The sequence below is a fragment of the Gymnoscopelus braueri genome (assembly GCF_963280865.1).
Source record: "Gymnoscopelus braueri genome assembly, chromosome: 1".
Lineage (NCBI taxonomy): Eukaryota > Metazoa > Chordata > Actinopteri > Myctophiformes > Myctophidae > Gymnoscopelus > Gymnoscopelus braueri.
The window spans coordinates 27948028-27974743 of NC_137603.1; the positions used below are offsets into that span (position 1 = coordinate 27948028).

Genomic DNA, 26716 nt, shown 5'->3' on the forward strand with positions numbered 1-26716 from the left:
TGATTGTCATCCACATCAGTGCTGGAAAATATGAATAGTCATAAGTCTCTTGCAGATGTAAACTCAACAACTGATAACCTAATGGCAAATATTAATAATATATTCATGGATTAAAACAAAATATGGCTTAGTTATATTTCTAATGTTGAGTAAACTAAGTAGATACTAGACAACATCAAAGATTTAATCCAAAATCCAACTTGAACCACTAAAGCATTTGTGACAAATTCTATATGCACTAATTAAAAAATACTGTATGTCTGTGGATTTATTTTATTCTTTATAGCTGTACTGCTTTTGCCAGTTGCCACACAATAGTAACTTTGTTTAATTGAAATAGACATTTAACAAGAAGGTGTCTCTGACTCCATTGAGCTCTTGATTCAATGACTGACGGTATGTGACATGTAAAGATGGGTTTTAATGTCATACAAAGGATAACACATTTTGGGAAATCAAAATATTATTAATACTCAAAGATGGCCTTCTAATTTGGATTCCCTTTGCTTTGCGTTTGCTTACCTATCCTGGCTACACTGGGAAATCCATTTCCTCATTGTGGAGTGAAATGTTTCCCTGCTCACAATAGGGTCCTGGCAGTCTGGGTCAAGCAAGTGTTGTAGGGCAGTCAACCTGTCTTGCTCTGGACTCTGGCCTGTCATAGTCTGCAGGAAATGCAGGATTGTAGAGGCTAGAACCTCTCCTGATGGCAGATCACAGAAAATTATAGGTAGGTTGCTAACCCTTTTAATACTTAAAAATAATGACAGATGAGGGTGATGATGACGATAATGATGACGACGATGATGTACTGTAAGTGCGGTCAAAAACTTGAGTCTTTTGTACCTGTATTGTTTGTATTACATGAATCATATGTAATATCAAGAAGATGTTGTTCTGAGAATCCATTGGATGTAATATCATCAAGCACCTCCTTTGGCTCAGGGCTGGGTGATCCCCATACTAAATATTTACAAATGCGCAAAGTTTATTTTATGAGTACTGCATGGTTTGAGAATGCATGATCAGCATGGGTTCAAGTCGGCTTATAACATAACTCTGCACGCATTTAACTTGAAGGAATTGTTTGTCCATTAATCAAAAACTTAGTAGATATTATATGCTAGGTAGGTGATTGCATAATATAATTCCCAACATGGCATTTTATGCATCCCTATAACAAGAGAAGAGCAAAGTAAAACCATACTGTAGCTCACCTTCATTGATGTCAGACATTGGGTTTGGTTCTATGGAACTGACACCTGAATCCATGGAGACTTGTGAGGACCTATCACATGTCACTCAAGGCCATAACTCAAACTGCAGGCTACACAAAAGAAGATGCAAAATGTATAATGCATGTATGTAAAGCAAAAGATCAAAGAATGCTGGGAAATCTTCATTAGATGGTTAGAAACAACAGAACTGGTTGAAAATGTGCTAAAGAGGCTGCAGCAGATAACGTTAATGCTTACTACATGTAGCCTATGCAGTGGGATCCTGTCAGTTGGCTGTCTCAGTAGCCCCTGTCATCTTAGAGATCATTTAAAAAAATACATATTGAATCATTCAAAGTCGGCCATCCCACCCAAAAATTCCATTATAAAACAAAATCTCAGACGCCAGATGATAGAGGACAAATAAATTCAAACAAACTCTCAATATACACAGAAGACAGTTTCCAGTTTTCAATTGTACATACAATGAGATTGCAGAAAAGCTATTTACTTTGCCCATGGGTCTATATCCACCTATGAAAAGTGTAACAAATTGTGGTAACATGTTTACATGAAACAAAACTCTTACTTCTCAGTCTTGAGCAGTTCTTCTGTTATGAAAACAGTCCAAAATATTGTCAGATAATATAAAAAAAATCAGGATATAATGTGGTGCCAATCTAGCCCATGCAGTTTACGGTACTGTTATCAGAGGAAGTGCAAAAGATACTCTAAATGAGTATATTACGTGCTTGTTTTCACTTCACATCAAAACCAGCTGACATCCCACCCACACCACACCACTCACCCCCACTCCCTCCATGGTCTCTCCTCTTCTTCCTCCTCCCACTGTTACAAATGAATGCCTCATTTTGTTGTGAACGGTGCAACGTGTCGACAGCTTAGCAAGCGTACCCTTGTGTGATAAAGTATAAAATCTTGTGTGTTTTTAATTAACATTCATCATTTAAACATATCGAACTAGAAATGTGGGCTCCTATAGAGGTTCCTCAACATGCAAATCCCAAAAAAAAAAATAAGCCCTACATTTTGGAAGGCAATTAAACAGTATGGAGTATCAAAAGCTTGAGTCATTGTCACATGACTCAACGTCGGGAAAAATAAATAAATTAATAGACCAGTTGATCGCAATAGTGGGGAGACATTCAAGCCCCCCCCTCCGGTGCCAATGACTCAAATACTGTACTTAAAAGGATCCCTGGCTTAAGCCAAATAATTGTCCTCTATAACTAAAATGTTAAATTAAAAACACCTTAAATATTTTATTTATTTTAGAAATCTTTCACTCAATAGGGGCATTGCCCATCGCAAGTTGATGATGTCATTTTCCCATGTGTGGTCTAGCCCTATGGAATTTATGGAATCCATGTGAAAATAAAAACTTAATATGAGCATCAAATGAATATTTTAAATATGTTTTTTGTGCACATGCATTCCATAAATTCCAAAGGGCTAGACCACACATGGGCAAATTACATCATCAACTTGTGACGGGCATTGCCCCTATTGAGTGAAAGATTAACTATTTCTAAAATAAATACAATATTTAAGGTGTTTTTAATTTTATATTTTAGTTATAGAGGACAATTATAATGTATTAAGATCCTTTAAGTACAATTTTGAGGATTTCTTTTACTTTACGGAGTATTTCCAATTTTCAGTACTTTTACTTCTACTCCACTACATCTCAGCGGCAAATGTTATACTTTCACTCTTTAGATTATTATTACAAAACATTAACCACTTCAGCCCTATATACATTTCTGCCATTTGAAAATAGCCAATCTACAAGCTCACAATGCATCGCATTGCATTGTGAGAGATCTGCTATTTTCAAAAGATTTGTATACATATGAAAACTTGTAAAACAGGACATTCTGCAGAATGAGTACTTTCTACTTCTGGTACTTTAAGTAGGCCTACATCTTGATACCAATTTTGTACTTTTACTTTTATTCTGTGTTGTTCGTATTTGCTAGTCAGCCTGCCTCTTGTGTGTCAGTTTGGTTGAACTTCCTGGGTCCCTCAGGCAGCGCCTGTTTTTGTTTGATGGCTCCTAGTCAAAATTGTAGGTTAATTTCGGAATTGTTTACAGTATTGAGGTCGCCGTGAACCTAATTGCCAAGGAAACAAAGCATGACGACAGCTGACGTGATGACGCAAAGTGTAAACTCTGTTTAAAACTCCAGAACAATATATCTGAAACCACGCTCTAAGCTTTTCCGACGCTTGTAAGATCTCTTCTCTGGAATAAACCCAAATATTATTTTGAATAACAGGTTTCATATGTTTATTGATGTGATTAATTCATATACTGACAGATAGATATGGACCAGTATTTACTAGAGAAAATTAAGCTATCACAATCACATAGTGTCGAGCTAAAACTCAGGAATGCAGATGTAAGCTTTATTGCAAATCATCTTCCATATATTCAACACTACCTACTCTGCTCAAATAACTACACTTCCCAGAGTGCACCAGCAGCAGCAGACTGGCTGCTCGATTAGGAGCACCTGAGAAGAAATGCAGGCTCTTAGTAAAATCAAACAAACCTCAGAGAGAAGAAGCACCAAGTTCCACTCATGCATGGGGTCTTCCGAGGTGGAAAGACTGGTGATGCGAGGTTACATGGGGTCAGTCCAAAGACGCCAATGGTCGGTGAAATGTTTTATATTCATTCATGTTGTTTGCAATGCTGAATGTGCTCATGTTTAACTGCTTAAGTTTAATTTGGTTAAGGTTAAGGAACACATTGCAGCATTGACTTAATTTTGTGTTTGAAAAGTTAAAAGTATAAAATACAAAAGAATAATACAGATTAAATAAAGTAAAACCTTTAATCAAAACTACAAGAAATTTGTTGGCTGGTAGATCAGCTATTTTTCTTTAGATTTGTCTTTATTCCATTTAAAGTGATTGATTAATTTAAAATGTTTAATGTTGACTTTAATAATTTAATGTTGTCTAAGAAAATTTAATTGTTTAAAGACATTCATTGTTTGAAAATACATTTGTTTAAAACAATAGCCCTACTATAATTTGTTGTAAAATGGCAATGTTGTTAACCTTGTTTTCTCTGTCTATGAAGGTTTACAACCTAATTACTGACCAATCAACCGATGAAGCCAACCAATTGGAAAACAAAAAGTTGGGTTGTTGATTGGAGTAGAACAAGAGTAGGACTTGACAGTTGTAAACCACGCGGAGCAGCCTGGACCTGTCCTGAGGATAAATGGCTTCAGATCCAGAGATAAGCTGTTGACGCAGAGGAAGTCAAGATGGATGAGATGTCCTGGGGATGTCGGTCCAGCAGCTGAAAAAGGAGAGGATCACTGCAAAAAGCAGCTTCACCAGACAAGCCAACTTAATTTCAAGAGGAGTAAGCAGCATGCTTCAAGTGGAGTTAAAGGAGGAGTTTACTAAACTTTCAGACCGTTTCAGAAAGATGCTATTAACACATTTCCACCAGAGGGTCATTGCAAAGGGGGAGACAGGCATCCCTATTTTGGGCATGATTGGTGAACTTTTTCAACAATGGCAGATCTACAAGCTCAAAACGCTGAGTGTGAGCTTGTAGGTAGGCTAATTTTGAAAATGTTTTAACATGGCTTAAGTTAAACTGCTGCATATGGAGACCACAACTAAAGTGATTGAGTCCCAACAGGACAATAATCAGGCTTAGACTGAATCCAGTTCTGCCCATAACTTGAACTGAGTGGATTGGATGACCAATCCAGACCTACAGCACCACTTGCTCCTCCCATCATGGGTTCCTACTTCCCAGAACTCTTGTACTACCTAGGCACTGAGCAGGGCATAAATGAGGTTCTGAGAACCTTATCTGAAACCGAGCCATAGCATATGGAAACGAATCCAGAACCTGTTAAATACGTTACATGGTTTGCTTGGTTTCGGTAAACATTTCGGTGGACATCTTATTTTAGACATGGAGGCCGTACTGTGGAACAACTGCAGATTTGGGACCACTGGTTCCTGTAGGAGACTTGAGGAAGAAATGTCAAGTCAGTGGAGAGAATTTTGATGGCATTTGTCAAGACAAAAAGTAAGGGTTTTTATACAGCAGTACATACACACATACATTTTTTTTTTTTTTTTTTTCGCTCCCGTTTTAGGATTATTACGGTAATTTCCGGGTCGCACGGCCCAATTATTAGTTACGTTAATGTTTGGGCTGGGATGCTTTACAGCAGGGGCCTCAGTGCGGCTGCAGAGTTCATGTGCAGGGCTGGGCTGAAACAGTGAAACCCCCCCCCCCCCCGTTGACAAAACGGCCCAGGGAGTAGTGGGCCGGTTCGGACCAAAATGCCAGGGCTGAATTTTGGTCCCAGTCCGGCCCTGACACATACCTGTCTAAACTGCCAGCACTCATCAGTCTCTTTGGTTTCATGATCTTCTGTGAGTGTGGGGATTGAACCACTACAATGGAGAAAAGGCTAAATTGAATCCATCAGGATATTAGTTGGATCTTTGGTGATAAGACCAGCTCCTCCTCTGAGGTTGCCGACTGAACCCGAGCAGGGCTGAAGAGAGGGAGAGGTACAGAGACTTGTAAGAGTCCAAAATAAGAATAATAGAAAGTTGTTAGTCATCATTTTAATGCATGCATTTTCTACTTTAAAACATTTAGTAACTTTTGAAACGTGCTCTACATGAAGTATACCATTAATATTATTTTTTTATTTATGTACAATACCATTCTACCCCTGTGCCCACATTCCACACACACCAATTACCTGAACTATGACAGCCGTGTCAATCACCAGCGTGGATCCCTTGGCCGATCCGACTGAAGGACACGTCATCGGCAGCTAGTGCAAGCGGGACGGAGTTATCCCCGAATTAATGGTAGAGCGGACGCATTCAAAACTGAACACAGACAGAGAGGGACTTGAATGAAAGACGGGGGATAAGCGATCTCACGCCACAGATGCCAAGATGGAAGGCAATGGGCTCGGGCTTGACCGCTTCCGTGAACGAGAAACCCTTTGAGGATCCAGTGGTATGCACATGAGGGGAAACTGACGGCGAGGAACAGCCAGCATAATTCGAGTCTTCACATACGCAGCAGAGGGGTGCCTGGAGTGAGACGGTGACGGAGAGGTGTCCGCAGTGTTGCACCCAACAACCAACCAACGCATGGGCAGGGGTTGTATGTACCGGCCTATGCAACACTTGTCCTTAACACCTGTAAAGACCGTAGCCTCTAGTAGCTGTCTGGAAACCGATCAACTTGTCAAAGTCTTAACCTAACCCCCCCTCCCCTCCTCCTAAAACTGTCTATTGTACATATTTCTTGTTTTTCATACCAGTAACCTGTAAGCTGATTGTATGACGTTCTGCATAGTAGTGTATATTTGTATGTCTTCTTAAATGTCATCAGGATTTGAGTGCACAGGGATCTCATTTTAAATAAGCCAAGTGCTTTTATGAGCCATCCAGTTTAGAGGACCTTGTATTGTGAATTGTACTTCCATGTACTGTTTCCATGTCTTAAATAAAGTATTCAATCAATCAAAACCCTGCTTTGTACTTACATATTTGTGGTGTCAATTGAAGCTGTTCGGAGCTTCCCGGCCTGGCCCTCTACAGTTCCCCCAGTATTTGCACATTGTTTGCACATTGCTAGCATTTGCACTTTACTAGTATTTGCACTTCTATATGGTATTTTTTTTTCAATTCATATGGCATTTTAGTTATAATATAATAATTCCTTTAACAGGTCCGTTCATGAAGTCCTTGCGGTCTTGTTTCCAATGAGGGCCTGTGAGCAATTAGGGGTTAAGAGAATTAGCAGCGCCATTGATTTTCTTTTGCATTTATTTGGCATAGAGGTAAAGGGACAATCTAAATAAATGTATACTTTTTTCAAAGCTGTTTCGGTGTCTGCTCTCTCCTGGGTTAAAAGTGTTGCTCTCCTTACCTAGTACCAAATACGAACATGTGTCCTGTAAGTGTTTTTTACATGGGGACCCATCCCCTCTAACGAAGGTGGCGTAGTCGACAAACTGTCTATCACTTTGCACTTAACGGTGTAATCCAAATTATTGTTGTGAACTCGGTAAGGCATCAAACTTAAGTGCCTTTGAGCGTAACATCACCCCATCACAACGCGTTGAGCTTGTAGCTATCCATTTTCGGTGAATGTATGCCCCAGAATAGGGACGCTAGGGTTCAAGTGGTTAATGTATTCCTATTTTGTAAACAAGACTATATACACAGTTGGTTATAATGCAGTCAAGCTACATAATTATAGACAGTTCATCTGATGAGACTGATCATGACATCACTTTAAAGGCTACTTATCCTGTTACGGCACAAGAGGTTGCTGCATAAAACTGAAAGCTGTTGCGACATTTCAACAGCAGAACTCAACTCTGTAATATGGTCTTCCTAAAATGTGTGTGTATATATATATATATATATATATATAGACTGAAAAATAAGTCTTGTCTTATGTCACAGTTTGATATTCTATTAACATCCTCAAAAGTAAATGTGCTTACTTTGATTAATATTCATTTAAAACTTGTGGTTTTTGGAAATAAGACAAATATTTAGTTTACCTTATGGACTGTCAATGTCTAATGCCAGTTTAGTGACGGCAGCCAGTAGGCCTAAAGTAGCCAGAATATATGTTTTTTATGGCCGTGGCTAATCAGGGACAGCTGGTGTCAGGCTAGGCCTAAAGTGTTCTATGGTTCTCAAAGCAATACAGCAACTTTAGCCTAATGGCTTAGTGTAACGTTATATACAAATGTATAATTAAGTAGTAATAGACAGTTGGCTATTCTGTATCTATGCATAGTATTAACAAATATTCTCTCAACCAGAGGGTTGCAAAAGGGGAGCCAGCCATCAGTGAGCCTTCAACCTGGCACCCCCATTTTGGGTATGATAGGTGAACTTTCTCAACAATGGCAGATCTACAAGCTCACAATGCTCCATGTGAGCTTGTAAATGGGCCAATTTTGAAGGTTTTAATAGATGCTGCATATGGAGACCACAAGTCCCAAAAGGACAATCAGGCTTGGACTGAATCCAGTTCTGCCCATAACTTGAACTGAGTGGATGGTGAACACAATCCATGCACTCATTGTAAGCACAAATGTAAAATAAATTAAAAATGTAGTTTACATGATATGAACTTTAATGAGTTATTTAAAACATTTTCTTAGCAAGGTGATCACAATTAACAAGACAAAATATACTTCCTAATATGCAGTAAATTAAACACTTTAAGATCTGTAGACATGGACATGATTGCTGTAGTTGTATTTGATCAAAAAGAAAAGTTGATAAGGGGAGCCTCATTCACAGCATTCGCCTTCTTGTATTCTGGACTCCATTTGATGAGGGGAGAGGTCAGATCAATTAACTGTTTAGAGAAGTAAAACATTCACATCAGTTACATGCAGTTTGTCAGCCCTAATATGTTAGGCCATAGCCAAAGTTTCCATTTGCATGCAAGACATCTCAAAATGTAATTGTTTGGTTACAATATGACCCGACCCAAATTCTGCTAATTTTTAGCTCCACTAAGATGGCAAGGCTCTTAAGGATGGCAGCATCAGTTTTTTTTAAAAACAGTTTCTGCAGTATTTTGTGGCTGCAATAGATGTTTTAGTGGCAATGTTGACATAAAAACGGCTCTACCTGTATATTTTCGTCTATGATGGAAATATCTTCCAATAGCATATGTACAAATCTAACTATTTAATAATGCCCTCTACTGGAACTAAATTTGTTCCTCACCTGTATCTCACCAGCCTTGTGTGAGACTGTCCTGATGAGGTCTGGAGTATTGGACAAGTCGATGAGGGGTTTATCCTCAGGTTTAAACAAAGAAACCGGGATATCCAACAGCAAAATCTAGGTAAGACATGAAGCAAAAATTTTAAATGGCAACAAAAGACAATTCTACCGACAACAATACTGACGCCATCTCTTATCAAAGTATCAAATAGGGCAACAAAAAAAAAGGGCAGTGTTGTTGCTCTAGCATCTGATTCCACTGTCATCACCTTGGCTTGACCAATCCAGACCAGAACTCAGGGTTCATACTACCTACTGAGCAGGGCCTAAATGAGGTTCTGAGAACCTTATCAGAAACCGAGCCATAGCCTTATGGAAACAAATCCAGAACCTGTGAAATACGTTGCATGGTTTGCTTAGTTCTTGTAATCAAAAGAGCCATTTGTGTGCATCTCCCGAGTATAACTATAACCAATACCTGCTGGGAAAAGCCTTCCTACATTGCCTTCTCTACATTGTTAGAAACCATGTGGACAAACAAGTGCGCTCAGGTGACCCAGGGGTGAAATTCCTGTCCAACAGGGGGGTGCGAAACCAGTTGTGGTTTTAGACGTTGTAAAATGTATGCCCTCTTGTGGCTTATTGCTTTAATAAACCTGGCCCATTTATATGCTGCCAGGGCCATCCCTGTGGTAATAGATTTGCTCTGCCCACTGTATGCCACTCCCCTGATATGATTATTTAAGGTTCACAATCACATTTAAACCAGAGTGTGTTTGGACAGTATGAATAGTTGCTTTGTCTAGGTTTTCAATATGCTCCACGTCCACGATCAACAAAAAAACCTGTCAAGATCGACCGGTCGATCCTAAAGACATGGTTGCCCACCCCTGTTCTACAACATGACTCATACATGTAATGATGTGTCAACAGTATCGGTTACCTCAACACCTTCCTGTGTCTTGGCTCCATGGTCTCCAGAGATCGCTTCCTCAATAGAGAGAAGTTCAATCAGGTTTCCACTTGCCTCAGGCTCCTGGTTCTCTTCAGGGTGCACTTCCAGCTGAGGATCCTGGTTCCCTTCAGGCTGCTCTATAACTTCCTGCGCAACCTCCGGGCTCTGTTGACAGAACTTGTATTAGTTCAAAAAGTCACACTGAAGCACAGTCAGTTTTTCCAGCACTAAAATATGTTCCAATCTAAAAGCCAAACGTATCTTTATGTATAGTATGTGCATAGATATACATAGTATGTATATCGATGCTATACTATGTCACAATGATCATCAATCTAACATGACCCATTATATAATAAATAAAAAGCATCCTGCAAGTTGTTCAAAATTCAAGCACAGTCTTGTAGTAGGAAGCAAAAATAAAATAGTTAAACATTCAAGATTTTTCAGAACCCATTTAAACCCTGCCTTGACTTACCTGCACTTTCTTCATTGCTTCATTCTGCATTTCTGTCTGGAGACCTGCTGGATCAGCATTTTCCAGAGAGAATAGTTGAATCTTTGGTGAGAAGACCAGCTCCTCCTCAGTTGCCGACTCAACCCGAGCAGGGCTGAAGAGGGAGAGGTACAGAGACTTGTAAGAGTCCAAAATCACGCGAGAATAATGCAAGTGGTAAAATAATGCAAAATATATACATTTTCCCCTTTTTTTTTAACCGAACCTGGGTTCCCAGATTGATCCAATACTGATCCAATACTGACGACAACACCCATGCATGAGGCCCAGGTTATCAGCTCACCTTTGGTTACTGGTCTTCCTAGCAGAGATGAACGTGCCAGACCCGGGCAGCCCCTTAGGGGTCATAGCGGGGATACCAGAGATGCTCCGGTTGACAGGGGTCGGGAAGGCCGATGGATGTCTTATTTTAGACATGGAGGGTGTACTGGGGAACAACTGCGGATTTGGGACCACTGGTTCCTGTAGGAGACTTGAGAAAGAAATGTCAAGTCAGTGGAGAGAATTTTTAGGGCATTTAAACATCTAAATGTCATTAGACAAGACAAAAACGAAGGTTTTTATACAGTGGTACATACAAACATACCTGTCCAAACTGCCAGCACTCATCAGTCTCTTTGGCTTCATGTCCTTCAGTGAGTCTGGGGATTGAACCACTACAATGGAGAAAAGGCCCAATTGAAGCCATCATAAGGATCTTAGTTACATAAGTCTAAATAAGTAATGCTAGTACTAACAAACTAACAAAAGCTTGGCTGTTCCTGGTAACTAAAATAAACTTCAGGATATTTTTGTATTTAAACAAATTAGGCTGGTGGTGCAACAGTGAAGAATTTGATATCGCCAAAACATTTCAATATTATCAAAAACCTAGTTCCAATACATATTATTTCTATGACGATGACGTACTGAGTGAAACTGACCAAAACTCACCATCAGGTCGCTTGATTCCTTTCAGCCGAGTACTGGGAGTAGGGGCGACGAAGGCCATGGGTTTGGACCTCTGGCCCAGTTGCTGGGAGTTCACACTAGAGACAGAGGCACGCTTGGCTGGGCTCTGCTGGAATGGGGTGGGGGTACTTGGTACAGCCCTCTTCACAGGTGTGGCCCTGGCAAGTTTGGTCGGGTCCGTCTCAGAAGTCTTCTGGGATTGGACTGAGATGGACCGCCGTGCACCTCTGGCAGTGGGGGCTGGAGGATCAGCAGCTCTGCCAATGAGTGTAGAACGGCGAGTTTTGGGAGCACACGTGTTGGAAAGTCTGCTCATGTTAGTTGGTGCACGGCTGCTGGGACCACTTACGCTTGTGTTCAGAGAAGTGTAGAGTTTTCCTATAATGGTCAAAGCCAAAGAAGATGGATACTGTTGTTGAACACCAGATGGCACCAAAGACAACAGGATGTATATCCCATTTCTCATTAAGAACTAACTTAAGTAGAATTCCTGTGCTGTTCACACCTTGGAGAAATCTGTCATAACTGGATTTATGATAACTCTACTCAAATACCAAAAATGGACAATTTATACATCCATGAGTAAGATGCATGTATAACTCAGTCTAAGAAAACAATCTCAACATTCCTCTAAATACAACTGTCTGCCTGACATTACAGATTTAAACGGGCCCATTACAGATGTATTTAATAGACATAATGTGAGAAATAAGTATACAGTAATAAATAAAACACTGGCCAATTACTGTGTCACATTGTGCACATTTCATTTTAAAAATCAGCCAATACATGATGGCCATTGGTATAAGCCTACTTTCTTTCAATAACATATACAATGGAGAGACCTTACCTTTCCCCGTAGGAGAGTTGAAGCTAGACACAGAGGAGGAAGAGGAGGCATTTCTTCTCCCGTCTACCACCATTGTCTGAAGAGGTGATGCTTTGGACTTCAAACCAACCTGCATGTATAAACATGGTCAGTCTTGACCAACAGTATTAATCAAGCAAGGGGAGGGGGTGGGCTGAGTCCACCAACTGTCCCTGAAGTGATTTTTGCATCTTGGTAGCATGAGCTGTCAAAATTCAATTTACACATTTTATTGCAGTAATTGTAATCTAAAATAACAGTATTTCTTATCCCATGGTCAGTCAGCTATCAACTTGCTTTTTAGACTCCATAGTGCTGATCCAGAATCAGTCGTCGAAAACACCCTGAATCAAACTCCTACCCCTATTAAAGAGTTCTGGTCAGATAGCAAAAGTAACGAGACGACTGTCTGAAAAAATGTCTAAGCTGACATAATTGGAAAATGATGTGAAATCTTGTTTTGGCTAGATGCCATTTAGATAATTCAAGAACTCTGCACTGGGAGAAATATTGCAGCTGGACATCAGGGGGGGGGGTGCATAAATCTAAAATGAGTAAATAAATTGTTTTCCCTTTTGACCAAGCCAGGCAGCATGTAATGGAGGAAAACACTGAGGACACCTGCCGCCGTTTACACATTTATTTATCCAAGTCAAAGTAGCCATGGCTTTTTAGGAAACAGTCAGAGGGCAGTAAGGCGACACATGTCAGCAAGCTCAGAAACAAGGATGACAGCATAATGGCATAGGCTTATGGTAATTGAATACCATCTCCTGCAGTAAAACTTAAGGAAAATACCCATAAATATTAAAGACTCACAAGATGTCAAATAAAAGTAAAACAAATCAAATTTGTTCCTAAATGAGGTGTTTATAGTTTATATAACAAGCGAGCTCTTTTACTAAGTACACCCCTAGTTGGTAGCAAGAAAGACAGACATCACATATTCTTACTTTGCTTGATGGAGCCAGTCTGCAGGCATTTTCTGCAGGCACTGCTCTAGTCTTTGCAGTCTTCAGTGAAGTGGCAGAGGTTGTGGCTGGGACTACAGGCTTGCTGGGGAGAATCCCACTGGTGCCCAGGCCTGCCTTGCTTCGCAGTGCCATCTTGGGCTGCGTCTTAGACCCAGAAGCAGGAGCAGGACTGGAGGTGCGAAGACGTGCCCGAGGAGTGGATTTGACACCCATGCCTGAGCCAACGCTACTGCTACGGCCGCCTTTCAGCAAGCGTTTCTGAATAGCGGGTGGAAGCTGTTTCAAGGGACTGTCCTGTGCACAGAATGTTTCCCTTTTAACGGGGCTGAGAACCTGATTAAATGGCTTTCTGAACATATCCAGTTTGGCCCCAGTGTCCTGCACAAAGTCATCCGTCATATTGCCTTGCCTCTCAGCAGGCTGGTCCTCCTTTAACAGAGTAGCTAGTTGCTGGGCTTCTTTGCACATTCGGTCAAATTCATCTTCAGGGAGAGCACTCCACCTCTGCTCCTCACCCACAGAAGGCCCACTGCTGACACTGTCCTTGGACAGATTTTCCACCCCGACACGGATAACCTTTTCCTTGCCTGTGACTAGACTCACAAACACTTCATCCTCACTTTCTTCATCTTCTCTGGAACTGTAAACATGTGATATACAGTATGCATACCAGTGATTTAGTATGCCTGGGTGACACTGGCAGCAAACGGTCATGTGTTACAATTGATGTAAAGAAAGACCAAAAGTCACACCCCAAACCTGTGGACAGCCAGTCCTTTGGGGAACAAACAAGTTGAAGGCTAAATTTAGGTCTGATAATGATGTACCGAGCATGTTCAAATCATGTATACCCACTTTATTTTCAGCCATCAAGGCTTAGGCTACATTTATTGTCTGTCCGTCTGTATACACAAAAAAACATATGTATTCCATAACACAGGTCATGTTTAAATAAGTCTGATTACGAGGCTAATACGTAGGCAGCAAATATTAAGTTAGTTATACAACAGTTAACATGTGAAAGGACCAACCTGGCAGATGACAGTGAAATGTCAAAGTCAAACTTCTCCTCAGCCAGTGTGTAGGAGTCTTCTGTGGAAAAAAGGTGGTAAGCGTTAACTCAAAGGACACAAAACACACAGACTGCTAAACAAATGTTGTAGGCCTGTTGTATAGTTACAATTTGACACAATGGGATAAATCCAATGTTACCGGCATTAAAGGGATCCATCCTGAGGCAGTGCAATGAACAGATTCAAAAGAGACCTGAATACCTGAATGTTAAGAAAATAACAGTATGTAACATTTTGTAACACCCAGCCCACATCTCTGCTTATTAATGTCAGTTGTGTAAAGAACTAAGTACATTTACTCAAGTACTGTAAGTACAGTTTTGAGGTATTTTTTACTTTACTGGAGTATTTCCAATTTGAAAATAGCCTTACAAGCTAGAGCTGCCAGTTTCAAAAGAGGTCTTTGAAAACTTGTGAAATGAGACAAGTCTGCATAATGAGTAGGCCTACTTTAAGTTCATTTTGATGCCAATACTTTTGTACTTTTACTCAAGTAAATTTTGAATTTCGGCCTTTCACATAACAGTATTTCTACATTGCAATATTGATACTTTTAAGAAAGAAATGTGAATATTTTTTTCCACCACTGATCTTGTTAGGCATCATGCTTAGTACAGCTGCAAGCAGTAAGTGCTACATATGCTAAAACTTTGTTTATGTATCCACCAGGAAGACAACAGTCACACAAACAAAATCACACATGGTTGAATATAAATCGACCTTATTAATAGTCACACAACTTCTAACCTGTCCTCCTGAGGACAGATTATCTTGAATACGTTCACGTTTATTTTAGAATGCAGCCTACCTTGAAACTTCCCAAACAGCAAACACAACAACAACATGAACCTGTTCCACATTTCTTGCTTCTTTATACAAAAGTGTTTCACCATTGGCTGGAATTCTGGAAACATGTGGTTGGCTGATTGGCTGATTGACTGATAGGTACCCACCCACGTACACTTGGACACTTAATTGCCAGTGGTGGAAAAAGTACTCACATTTTTTACACAAGTAAAAGTATCAATACTGCAATGTAGAAATACTCTCTGTTACAAGTAAAAGTCCGGAATTCAAAATTGACTTGAGTAAGACTACAACTACAACATGTACTTAAAGTACCAAAAGTAGAAAGTACTCATATGCAGAATGTCCAATTTCACAAGTTTTCAAATGTCTGTATTATCTGTTTTAAAACATCTTTTGTTTTGTAATAATAATCAAAACCTACAAAGTAACTAGTAACTAAAGTTTTCAATTAATTGTAGTGGAGTAAAAGTACAATAGTTGCCTCTGAGATGTAGTGGAGTAGAAGTAAAAGTACTGAAAATTGGAAATACTGCAATAAAGTAAAAAAATACCTAAATTGTACTTAAGTACAGTACTTGAGTAAATGTACTTAGTTACTTTACACCACTGGTGAACTCTATGACAGACATCCACCAAGTTTTAGCCATAGACAGTAAAAAGAGGGTTTTAGCCCATTTTAGCCGGAGGGTGAGAGGTCACAAACACAGTTTCACTGACTGAATTTAAACATTTTTAACCATATAGACTGTAAAACAAAATACGTTTATAACACAATATAAACAGGTCAGGGCTATGCGGCACCTTGGCTTGCACTGAAACATCCGGACGTATTTCATGAAACACCTCCATGTGTTTCACCCGGACGTATTTGAAGAAACGCCTGTTTGTTTCCCAGCGGAAGTGGCCACAGAGCACGGTCAGCGTTGCCATGTCTGCTTATTATAAGCGACTTTGGGCTTATTCTTCTGTAAAGTTGCTTGTAGTTACGTTTTTTTGGGCTTGTTTCTGTGTAGTTGCTTATTTGGGCTTGCTTCCAAAACATTGTATTATTATTATTCAAACCAGTATTTTCATGTCATGGACCCCCCCAAAAAACATATGTATAAGTATTTATTGTACCCCTAACCCCCATCTGAAAATGTTTTATGCCAGGGGAGCCCTGTACCAGATTTGTGTTAGAATGTTTAAAACAAAGATTTAATGTTTTTTTAAAAAAACAGTACATCAACAAGCTCACAACGCGTCGCATCGTGACCGTTGTGAGCTTGTAGATCTGCTATTTTCAAATAGCCAATACAGTGAAGGTGCTCATGTGGCCTACCCCCGGTAGTCGCTTCTTTTGTGCTCGTTTTCTTTTCTAGACCTGGTTGCTTATTTCTCTCACACAATCTGGCATCCCTGGCAGCACGGTGAAGTCTTGTAGAATAGAAGTGATATAAACAGGACGGCAAGTGGATTTTCCGTCTTACAAGATGTCTCGGGGTTCTATAGAAATCCCTTTACGGGACACAGATGAGGTAAATGTGTATCTACTATATATCTATATTATTGAAAACGCCTTTGTAATGAATATTTGGCAAAGTGTAAAACTTCACGGTTAGCCCCGTTTAGCTAACGTTAGCTAACATTGGCTAGCAAGATATATTGGCATTACAGGTTGTGTGTGTGTGTGTGTGTGTGTGTGTGTGTGTGTGTGTGTGTGTGTGTGTGTGTGTGTGTGTGTGTGTGTGTGTGTGTGTGTGTGTGTGTGTGTGTGTGTGTGTGTGTGTGTGTGTGTGTGTGTGTGTGTGTGTGTGTGTGTGTGTGAGAAAGTATCAATACTGCGATGTTGAAATACTCGGTTACAAATAAAAGTACGGAATTAAAAATGTACTTGAGTTAAAGTACAAAAGTATTGGTATCAAAATGCACTCAAAGTGCCAAAAGTAGAAAGTACTCATTATGCAGAATGTCCCATTTCACAGGTTTCAAATGTATGAAATGTCCAAAAATCGTTTGAAAATAGCAGATCTACAGTAGTACAAGCTTATTGTGAGCTGGTAGATATAGGGCTCAAGTGGGTAGTGTATGTTTTGTAATAATAATAACAATAATACAAAGTAACTAGTAACTAAAGTTTTCAAATAATTGTAGTGGAGTAGAAGTAAAAGTGTTGCAAATTGGAAATACTCCAGTAAAGTAAAAGTACCTCAAAATTGTACTTAAGGACAGTACTTGAGTAAATGTACTTAGTTACTTTACACCATTTCGCATAATGGCTACATTTTTGGATCATGTGAATCCCAGAGAAAACTGTTTGTGAGGGGCTATGACGTGTAGTATTACATGGATTGTCAGATATTCTATTAAACGGAACATGAGAGGGAGTGTGTTATGGCGAATAACAGAACAAACTTGTGATCATAGATACAAACAAACAAACACAAAGCCGCTGGTTTTATTCATCATAACACAACCTCAAGTGTTCTATTGCTATACAACCATTTTATGTATACATACCCGCATCTGATCAGATGTATTATGAATTAATTTAGCTCTATATATATATATATTTTGCTAAGCTACTCCTTACACTTATGGCCCCTGGCCAAACAGATGTACAGTGTGTAATCGCTACTACACATTTGTGGTCCTAATATATATTGCATCTTTCTGTAACTGCAAAATACTAATATTGCATTTATAGATGCATAATGTTGTTGTTGTAGTTGATTTAAATATGTAAGCCCTCTCCAGTAATATGTTTAACAAATTATGCCTCGAGTTAAATTCCTCACTGTTAATCTGTGTCCTGCAGGTTATTGAGCTAGATTTTGATCAACTGCCAGAAGGAGATGAGGTCATCAGTATTCTGAAGCAGGAACATACACAACTGCACATATGGATTGCTTTGGCGGTGAGTGAAATGTACAATACAAAGAGTCATCAAAAATGGTCTTTCATTTCATTTCCCCACAAGAACATTTGAGATCAGCAGCTGCTGCTGGTGGTCCCCAGGTCTTAAGCTTTTACTTAGGGGGGGATCGAGCCTTCTCTGTGGCTGCCCCTAAGCTCTGAAATGAACTCCCCCTCCATGTCAAACTGGCCCCCTCACTCTCTGTTTTTAAAACACGTCTTAAAACACTTTTTTTTATTCCCAAGCTTTTAATCCAGAGTGAGTTTCATTTGTGTTGCTTGAGTTCCTATTTTATGCATATGTGTGTCTTTATTTCTGACATATGATTCTCTCTGGTTTATTGTGTTTCTTGTACTATTATTTGTGTCTCTTTGACATTTTCTGTAAAGCACTTGGGTCAACTCTGTTGTTTTTAAATGTGCTCTATACATAAAGTTGGATTGGATTCATCAACAATATTGTAATTTAATAATCTGCAATAGAAACCTAAAGATAAATAACTCAAGACCTTGCATTGCTGTCTTCCATTCAGCTGGAGTACTACAAGCAGGGGAAGACGGAAGATTTTGTCAAGCTGCTAGAGGCAGCCCGCATCGATGGCAACCTGGATTACAGAGATCATGAAAAAGACCAGATGACCTGCCTCGACACCCTGGCAGCGTACTATGTGCAGCAGGCACGGAAAGAGAAAAACAAAGATGCCAAGAAGGAACTCATCACACAGGCCACTCTGCTGTATACCATGGCAGACAAGATCATCATGTACGATCAGGTAAAAAAAAAACAGCCTGACAAAATATTCGGTTAATGTTGGACTAGGCCTAATCGCATAATCACAATTATTTTGCGTAAGCGTCATAATCGTTTCCATGTTCCATTTTGCAAAAATATCAGAAATAGCAGCAGATCTACAAGCTTACAACACATCACTAAGTGACGTGTTGTAAGTTTGTAGATCAGCTATTTCTGCTAATTCTTTTTCCCAAAGTAAAATGATTAAATATGGCAGTAATTTCTTTGTATATTTAAGTTATTTGTCACATCTGCCCTGTGCAATTTTTAATTAGGACGCCTAAAAGGCAAACAGAAATTAAGTTTTTATTCATACGTTTCAATGTTCAATGTCAAAAACAGAATTAAATTGTTTATTGCAATTATTTGTGTGATAATGAATCGTCAACTTAAATGTGCTATCGTGACAGCCCTATTTGGGACATGAGTCAGTTGATAACAAAATGCGCTTCTTTCAGAATCATTTGTTGGGAAGAGCCTGTTTTTGCCTTCTGGAAGGAGATAAAATGGACCAGGCAGATGCCCAGTTCCACTTTGTTCTGAACCAGTCCACCAATAACATCCCCGCTTTGCTTGGTAAATTTAATATTAAATATTACATACATACATTACCAGGCCAGGCTAAAATATTTCTGTGTTTTTGAGAGCAATGCGCCGAGTTAAATTACTTGCATGTGAACATACTTTGCCAACAAATAGATTCTGATTATGTAACTGATGTACAATGTTTCTTTCTACAGGTAAGGCTTGCATCTCCTTCAATAAAAAAGACTACAGGGGAGCACTGGCTTACTACAAAAAGGCTCTACGCACAAACCCTGGTTGTCCAGGTAAACCAACTACTAATAGCCTTTACAAAGAGAACTAAACCTGTAGTATTCTTGATCTCACCTTACCCACCTTTCTCTGTCATCAACTAGCTGAAGTGAGGCTTGGCATGGGCCACTGTTTCGTCAAGCTCAGTAAACTGGAGAAGGCCCGACTGGCTTTTGGTCGAGCCCTGGAACTCAACTCCAAGTGTGTTGGAGCCCTTGTCGGCCTGGCGGTACTAGAGCTCAACAGTAAGGAACCAGATTCTATTAAGAATGGGGTGCAGCTCCTCTCACGAGCCTACACCATTGACCCCAGCAACCCTATGGTCCTCAACCACCTGGCCAACCACTTCTTCTTCAAAAAGGTAGCCACTACGTAATCTGGTATATCCTTTTTTGCATCAGGACATAATTCTGAGTATTATTCACTCTATTTTTTCTTTGTTATTTCCAGGACTACAGTAAAGTGCAACACTTGGCACTCCATGCATTCCACAACACAGAGGTGGAGGCCATGCAGGCGGAGAGTTGCTACCAGTTGGCCCGTTCCTTTCATGTCCAAGTAAGAGCCAGAGCGACAGGGATCTGTAAAACACTCTCTTTGAACTGGATGTGTGATAAATCGGTTCTCTCTTTTAGGAAGACTATGACCAAGCCTTTCAGTACTACTACCAGGCAACGCAGTTTGCCTCCTCCACCTTTGTGTTGCCGTTCTTCGGTCTGGGACAGATGTATGTGTATCGACGAGACAAGGAGAATGCAGCACAGTGCTTTGAAAAGGTTTTGAAGGCATACCCCAACAACTACGAAACTATGAAAATTCTGGGATCGCTCTATGCTGCATCTGATGATCAAGAAAAACGAGACATTGCCAAAGTATGTACCCTACGCTGTTTGTCCCAGCACAATTGGGGTCACTTCACTGTTCTGTGCATTCTTGTCAGACGCATTCAGTGAACTTGCTAAACGTAGGCATGTACCTTTTTTGTTTTCTTCTCTAGGGCCATCTGAAGAAGGTAACAGAGCAGTACCCAGATGATGTAGAGGCCTGGATTGAGTTGGCTCAGATCCTTGAGCAGACCGATATCCAAGGAGCTCTGTCGGCTTATGGTACAGCTACTCGTATCCTCCAGGAGAAGGTTCAGGCTGATGTGCCCCCTGAGATTCTCAATAACTTGGGGGCTCTCCACTTCAGGCTGGGCAACCTTGGAGAGGCCAAGGTACCTAACTAGTAGCTACCCTGCTAGACAGGAAATGAAGCCCTTGGCTTAGACTCACCAATAGGGCTGCAACTAGAGATTATTCTATCGATTACTTTTTCAATTAATAGAAAAATTGAGAAGCATGTATCAGTGAATCAAAGCAAAAGATTTCTAATAGATTTAAAATAAAATAAAAATAGTCTGAGTCTGATTAACCACTTAACACATATTTTATACTTTGTGTCACACAAAAAATAGTGAACGATTCTGATCTACAAGCTCATGTGTCTTGATGCGACACATGAGCTTGTAGATATATTTTCCAAAATCGCTTATATTATTAAAATTGTTTATTTTCTCATTAAACCCATTAAATCGATTTGTTCCATTAACTGTTGCACTTACTACTCAACAGCTATACCGTAGTGTATACTACCATGTATACCAACCATGTATATTTAAACTCCATAGCAGACAATGCTATAATACTTCTTCCATTCATAGACAGTGAAATTCTTCTTGCTTCTCAACAGCATGCATAACAATAAAATAATAAGACTTCCGGCGGAGGCTGGTAGTGGCTACCACCACAGCTACCGTACATTAAGTCTACATTGCTGTGGGAATCACTGGTAGACTTAACAAACTTCAGTAGTCCTTGGAGTATCGATAATGCTACATGTAACTGAGAACTATTATGAATGCAATGTAAGCCATTTGCAAGCCAGTATTCAAAAGTTGTCATGTTTTGTTCTTGTATAGAAATACTTTCTTGCATCTCTGGAGCGGGCCAAAGCTGAGGGAGAGCATGATGAGCATTACTACAATGCCATCTCTGTGACCACCTCCTACAATCTTGCTCGCCTGTATGAGGCCATGTGTGAATTCCACGAAGCTGAAAAACTTTACAAAAACATCCTGAGAGAACATCCCAACTATGTTGACTGTAAGCTGACTCAACAATGCAAAATTCTGTACAATGAAAAGTATAATTGCAGTAACAAAATCCTTCACATACACATTTATTTTGGCATTGCAACTTTTGTCTTTAGGCTACCTGCGTCTTGGAGCCATGGCTCGTGACAAAGGAAATTTTTATGAAGCTTCTGATTGGTTCAAAGAAGCCCTGCAGATCAACCAGGTATTGTAATCTTCTTTTTTTTCCATCCAAGATTCATCACCCACTGTCACTCAACTACTAATTTAATTTAATTTAATCGAGTAACTTTGCCAAAGTGGGTAGCAAACAGTTGGTGGGTAGACATGATTCCTCACCCTATAGTAGAGTTTATTTTATGTTCTATAACCAGATTGTTCTTTGTTTTAAAGGATCACCCAGATGCTTGGTCCCTGATAGGGAACCTTCATTTGGCCAAGCAGGAGTGGGGGCCAGGTCAAAAGAAGTTCGAGCGCATCCTGAAGCAGCCATCCACTCAGAATGACACCTACTCCATGCTGGCCCTTGGTAATGTGTGGCTACAGACTTTGCACCAGCCCACCAGAGATCGGGAGAAGGTAAATAATTATCTGTAAAAAAAAAAGAAGCTTGAGAGCCCTCGAAGAGTGCTTTTTACATTAACCTTGTATTTATTTTAATATATTTCATTTGTTTAGGAAAAGAGACATCAGGACCGAGCCCTGGCGATATATAAACAGGTCCTGCGAAATGATTCCAAGAACCTTTATGCTGCCAATGGGATAGGTCTGTCAGGCTTTATTTTCTCCTATTCGATGTCTGATATGAGAACTGAAAGCAAGAAAACCCTAGCTTATGTATTGCTGGTGCATTGATAGTTAATGTTCTGTCCAGGTGCTGTCTTGGCCCATAAGGGTTTCTTCAGAGAAGCCCGTGATGTATTTGCCCAGGTGAGGGAGGCCACAGCGGACATCAGTGACGTGTGGCTGAATCTGGCTCACATCTATGTGGAACAAAAACAGTACATTAGTGCTGTTCAGATGGTAAGGAGTGATGAAAATCTTTTCTGGTGCCTTTTTGAAAAACGAGACTTTTTCTTGTTGTCTTTTCTGTACAATGTTGTCAATGTTTTTAATCTGCCCCACAGTACGAGAACTGCCTGAAGAAATTCTACAAGCATCAGAACACAGAGGTTCTACTGTACCTTGCAAGGGCGCTCTTCAAATGTGGTAAACTCCAAGAGTGTAAACAGATGTTACTGAAGGTAAATGGTAAACACACAAGTGTTGTATTTTTGTTCTTCCACAATATATGTGGAAATCTGTAACGGTGTGCCTTGTATTCTTTTTGTTTTTTACAACAAGGCACGTCATGTGGCGCCCAGTGACACAGTGCTGATGTTCAATGTGGCCCTGGTGCTCCAGAGGTTGGCCACTCTGGTGCTGAAAGATGAGAAAAGCAACCTGAAGGCTGTGCTTAGTGCAGTCAAAGAGCTGGAGCTGGCTCACAGGTAACAATGAACCTTTCTCTGCACTTTGTTGTCCCGCTTTTGTCCTCAGCCTGAACATCCTAGGATAGGATAGACTTTATTGTCCCATGGATACATTTGTTATGGACCCATACAGAATATGCTGTTAAAAATACAGTGATAACATAGTGCATACATACAGTACATACAGAGAACCTACACTACAGGATGCCAACAAATTGCATACTTGCCATTGAATGAGACATTGTAGTCGACGTAATAGTGTGCATAAAATACTAAAATGACATGTGTACAGTAATAGTTTAAGCACGCAAAAATACAAGCAGTGTTACAAGAGTTTTGGATCCTGTTTAATCTTGTCCTTACTTGCTTTGTCACAGGTATTTCAGCTATCTCAGTAAGGCTGGAGACAAGATGAGGTTTGACCTCGCACTTGCTGCTTCTGAGGCCAGGTCAGTGTCAATTTAACCTACTAAAATGATGTCATGTGGTCACTTGAAATCCTCCAGCATAACAGACATCCCATCCCCTCCTCCTGCTTAAGACATTAGTCGCCTTAAGGACTACTAGCTATGGGAATTCGTTTTTAAGACTATGTTGAATTGCAGTTGGATGTAGTCTATTTGTGGCATTATGGATGTGTGTGTTGTTTGTGCTTGCAGGCAGTGCTCTGATCTTCTGAGCCAGGCTCAGTACCATGTGGCCCGTGCACGGAAGCAAGATGAGGAGGATAAAGAGCTCCGAGCCAAGCAGGAACAAGAGAGGGACATATTACGCCAGCAGTTCTTGAAAGAACAGGTCTATATGCATTTCACACATAACCTAACAAAGTTAATAACTTGTAAATGTTTTCTACCCTGGATAGGTCTCATGTAGTTTGTTTTCTTCATTATAGTCTGTTTTGCCTATTTGTTTAAAAATAAATAAAAAATCTCACAATAAAATGCTTTCTTCAATTTGGTTCGCTCACCACTCTGAAACCTTGTTAGGAAGAAAAGCGAACCAAGGTGGCCGAGGACCAGAAGAAGCTTCTGGAACAGAGAGCCATGTATGTGGAGAAAACCAAGGGCTTGCTCACATTCGAAGGAGGAATGAAGGAGACCAAAGAAAAGAAGAAAGGAGGTGGTCGTGTGAGTATCGGAGTACAGCTGTCAGTATAGAAACAATGGAGTGAGCTTTAAGTGTTCAGTGTGAAGAATCTTCAATTGTTTTGTTGTTTCCACCCCAGCGTAAGAAAGGAGGGGACTATGATGATTTTGTCAATGATGGCTCTGATGAAGACCTGCCTGTGAGGAAGAGGAGGAGAAAGGCTGGCAGCGGTAGTGAGCAGGAAGAAGGGGAGGATGGAGAGAAGAGGCCACGCAAAAAGGGAAGGAGGTGAGTCTGCAGCAGGATATACAAATCATGTTTTTTTTGTGTGGTCCCGGCAGATCACTGCTGTGCTAAGACTCAAACCTCAACCTGTGTTTCAGCAACAATGAGGGAGGATCGCGACCTAGGAAACGCAATCCTAAAGACCGCAAGAGGATGGAAAAGGTCAGAATTTCTTTAGCTCTTTCGTGAGCTTGTATCTCAAAACACTCCTGTTGACATTAGTCTAAACTTGTTACCTCTTTGTAATTTCTAGGCACAACTGGAACGCCTTCCACCTTCCCTTAAAGGGAAGATCAAGTCTAAGGCCATCATCTCATCTTCTGACTCTTCTTCAGATGAGGATGGGCTGAAAATAGCTGAAGACAGGTACATATGTCATATTTAGTGTATTGAATCAACATTTACTAAAAGACCCAAGACGTTTTACCCATGTTTTTTTTCCCTACTAGAAACCAAAAAGACAGTGGTTCAGGCTCTGAGAATGAGGGTGTCCAGAGGAAGCGCATTGCTTCTGATAGCGATTCTGACGGGGGTCGTAAGCGTTCTGGCAGCGAGGCCGCCAGCCCCCGGCGCTCAGCAGGCTCAGACGACTCTGGGAGTGACCGGCCGGTGAAGAAGAGGAGAGCACGACCGCAGTCTGACTCTGAGCAGTCAGACAACGAGAGCAAGAAGAGCCGCGGCTCTGGATCGGACGAAGATTCTCGGCCTGGCTCACCCGCAGCAGCAGCATCAGGCCGTGGTTCTGAGGTTGGATCGGACAACGAGGGTTCCCCTCGCCGCTCCGACAACGAGGGTTCCCCTCGCCGTTCCGACAATGGCTCAGAAGTAGGGGGTTCAAACAATGAGGCATCCAACCGAGGCTCTGATGATAGCGATTAAGAGTTCAACTCTCAAAAACAATTTCTTCTATGGTAATGATGAATATGAGTTGTAATATCTACATTTGATTTTAATTGTGGATTAAAAAAACAGGAATTTCTTTGTTTACTATATTGGCGTAGCATTTTTAGTTTTATAGCCCATACTATTGTATGTTCACTAGTTAATGGTTCACATTACGCTGTTAAAAAGGTCTTTTCATAGATATGGGACCTTCACCATCTCCTATGTTCATAAGAAGTCAGATTGTTTCAAGTAAAATGCCAGAACGGTGTAAACCCCTATTTTCTATCTCAGAACAGACACTGTAAATAAAAGATGAAAACTAAGGTGTATGTTTTTGGACTTCTATCATTTTCTCATCATACCGTTACTTAACCCATTAAATGGGGAAAGCATGTCATTTCATTACAACCACTTTTATATTTAAAAAATAGCAGATATACATTTTGGGGGTCTTTGAGAATGAAAACGACATTTTAAATGACCCTGAAATCCCTCCTTAATTTACAGGATCTGAGCCATTTTTTCATGACCTCCAAAAATCTGTTCATAGTCAATTATTCCTGCCATAATTTAGCTCTGCTCTTCCCAGTGTTGCAACCAGGGCCGAGCTTGTAAGTTTTACATTGAGGCCAATACGGAGACCGTTCATATGAACCTGTAGTTTTGCCGTTTTATCCCTGCAGGTGTCAAAGAATATTCTCTCAATGAAAGCGGATGGGTTTTTGATAAACTTGACAATTTTCTTACCTTAATAAAATACTATGCCTCCAGGCGCTAGTTTAAAGTCTCCTTTCAATCATCTTGATATGCGTTTTGCTAAATGATGGCCCCATTTATTTTAAATTTGACGAAGTAGGCTAAACTGAGGGACAGGGTGATTTGATTGACAAGCTACACATAGCATTCTGGTTCCTGAACCAGGTGTGGCTTTGTCCATCTCTTTTATACAGTCTATGGTTGCAACTGACCAATCTCAATCACAGCCTCAAGTTTACCAAATATAGAATTAATCTCAGCCTCAAATTCACTAAATGAGCATTGATTATAGGATCTAATTTCAATGCCATAACATCAGAAAGTTACATAGCCAAAAGTGCAGGAACTACGTTTGACACATTCACAGCTTGGTCAAATCAACCATCATGAGTCTGGGGATAAACAATTACCTCATGGATTAACAAAATGTGC

At 40.3% G+C, this 26716-nt stretch overlaps 2 protein-coding genes across 2 annotated transcripts; one reads left to right on the top strand and one right to left on the bottom strand.

Moving 5' to 3' along the window:
* Window positions 1-8514: 8514 nt before the first annotated feature.
* Window positions 8515-14510, bottom strand: LOC308088217 (G2 and S phase-expressed protein 1-like; the record flags this gene model as incomplete). Its single annotated transcript, XM_080432625.1, has 11 exons — window positions 8515-8637; window positions 9015-9131; window positions 9958-10134; window positions 10448-10580; window positions 10770-10958; window positions 11073-11142; window positions 11420-11815; window positions 12288-12396; window positions 13259-13919; window positions 14311-14371; window positions 14492-14510. 11 exons carry the CDS (start codon window positions 14508-14510, stop codon window positions 8542-8544), a joined length of 2028 nt encoding a protein of 675 aa, XP_080288751.1. The 3' UTR covers window positions 8515-8541.
* Window positions 14511-16555: 2045 nt separating this feature from the next.
* ctr9 (CTR9 homolog, Paf1/RNA polymerase II complex component) lies at window positions 16556-25851 on the top strand. Its single transcript, XM_080427472.1, has 23 exons — window positions 16556-16679; window positions 17960-18058; window positions 18591-18830; window positions 19309-19426; window positions 19591-19680; window positions 19771-20027; window positions 20117-20224; window positions 20302-20538; window positions 20664-20882; window positions 21627-21810; window positions 21917-22005; window positions 22194-22379; window positions 22479-22566; window positions 22675-22823; window positions 22928-23044; window positions 23145-23290; window positions 23650-23721; window positions 23932-24067; window positions 24259-24399; window positions 24498-24646; window positions 24742-24805; window positions 24897-25009; window positions 25093-25851. Exons 1-23 carry the CDS (start codon window positions 16635-16637, stop codon window positions 25520-25522), a joined length of 3477 nt encoding a protein of 1158 aa, XP_080283598.1. The 5' UTR covers window positions 16556-16634; the 3' UTR covers window positions 25523-25851.
* The last annotated feature ends 865 nt before the right edge of the window (window positions 25852-26716 follow it).

Excerpts from the sequence above, each read along its gene's own strand:
- ctr9 (XM_080427472.1), top strand. The coding sequence starts at position 16,635 with ATGTCTCGGGGTTCTATAGAAATCCCTTTACGGGACACAGATGAG. Across the intron at positions 24,400-24,497 it reads AGAAGAAAGGAGGTGGTCGT|CGTAAGAAAGGAGGGGACTA; the intron begins GTGAGTATCGGA and ends TTTCCACCCCAG. Across the intron at positions 24,806-24,896 it reads ACCGCAAGAGGATGGAAAAG|GCACAACTGGAACGCCTTCC; the intron begins GTCAGAATTTCT and ends TGTAATTTCTAG.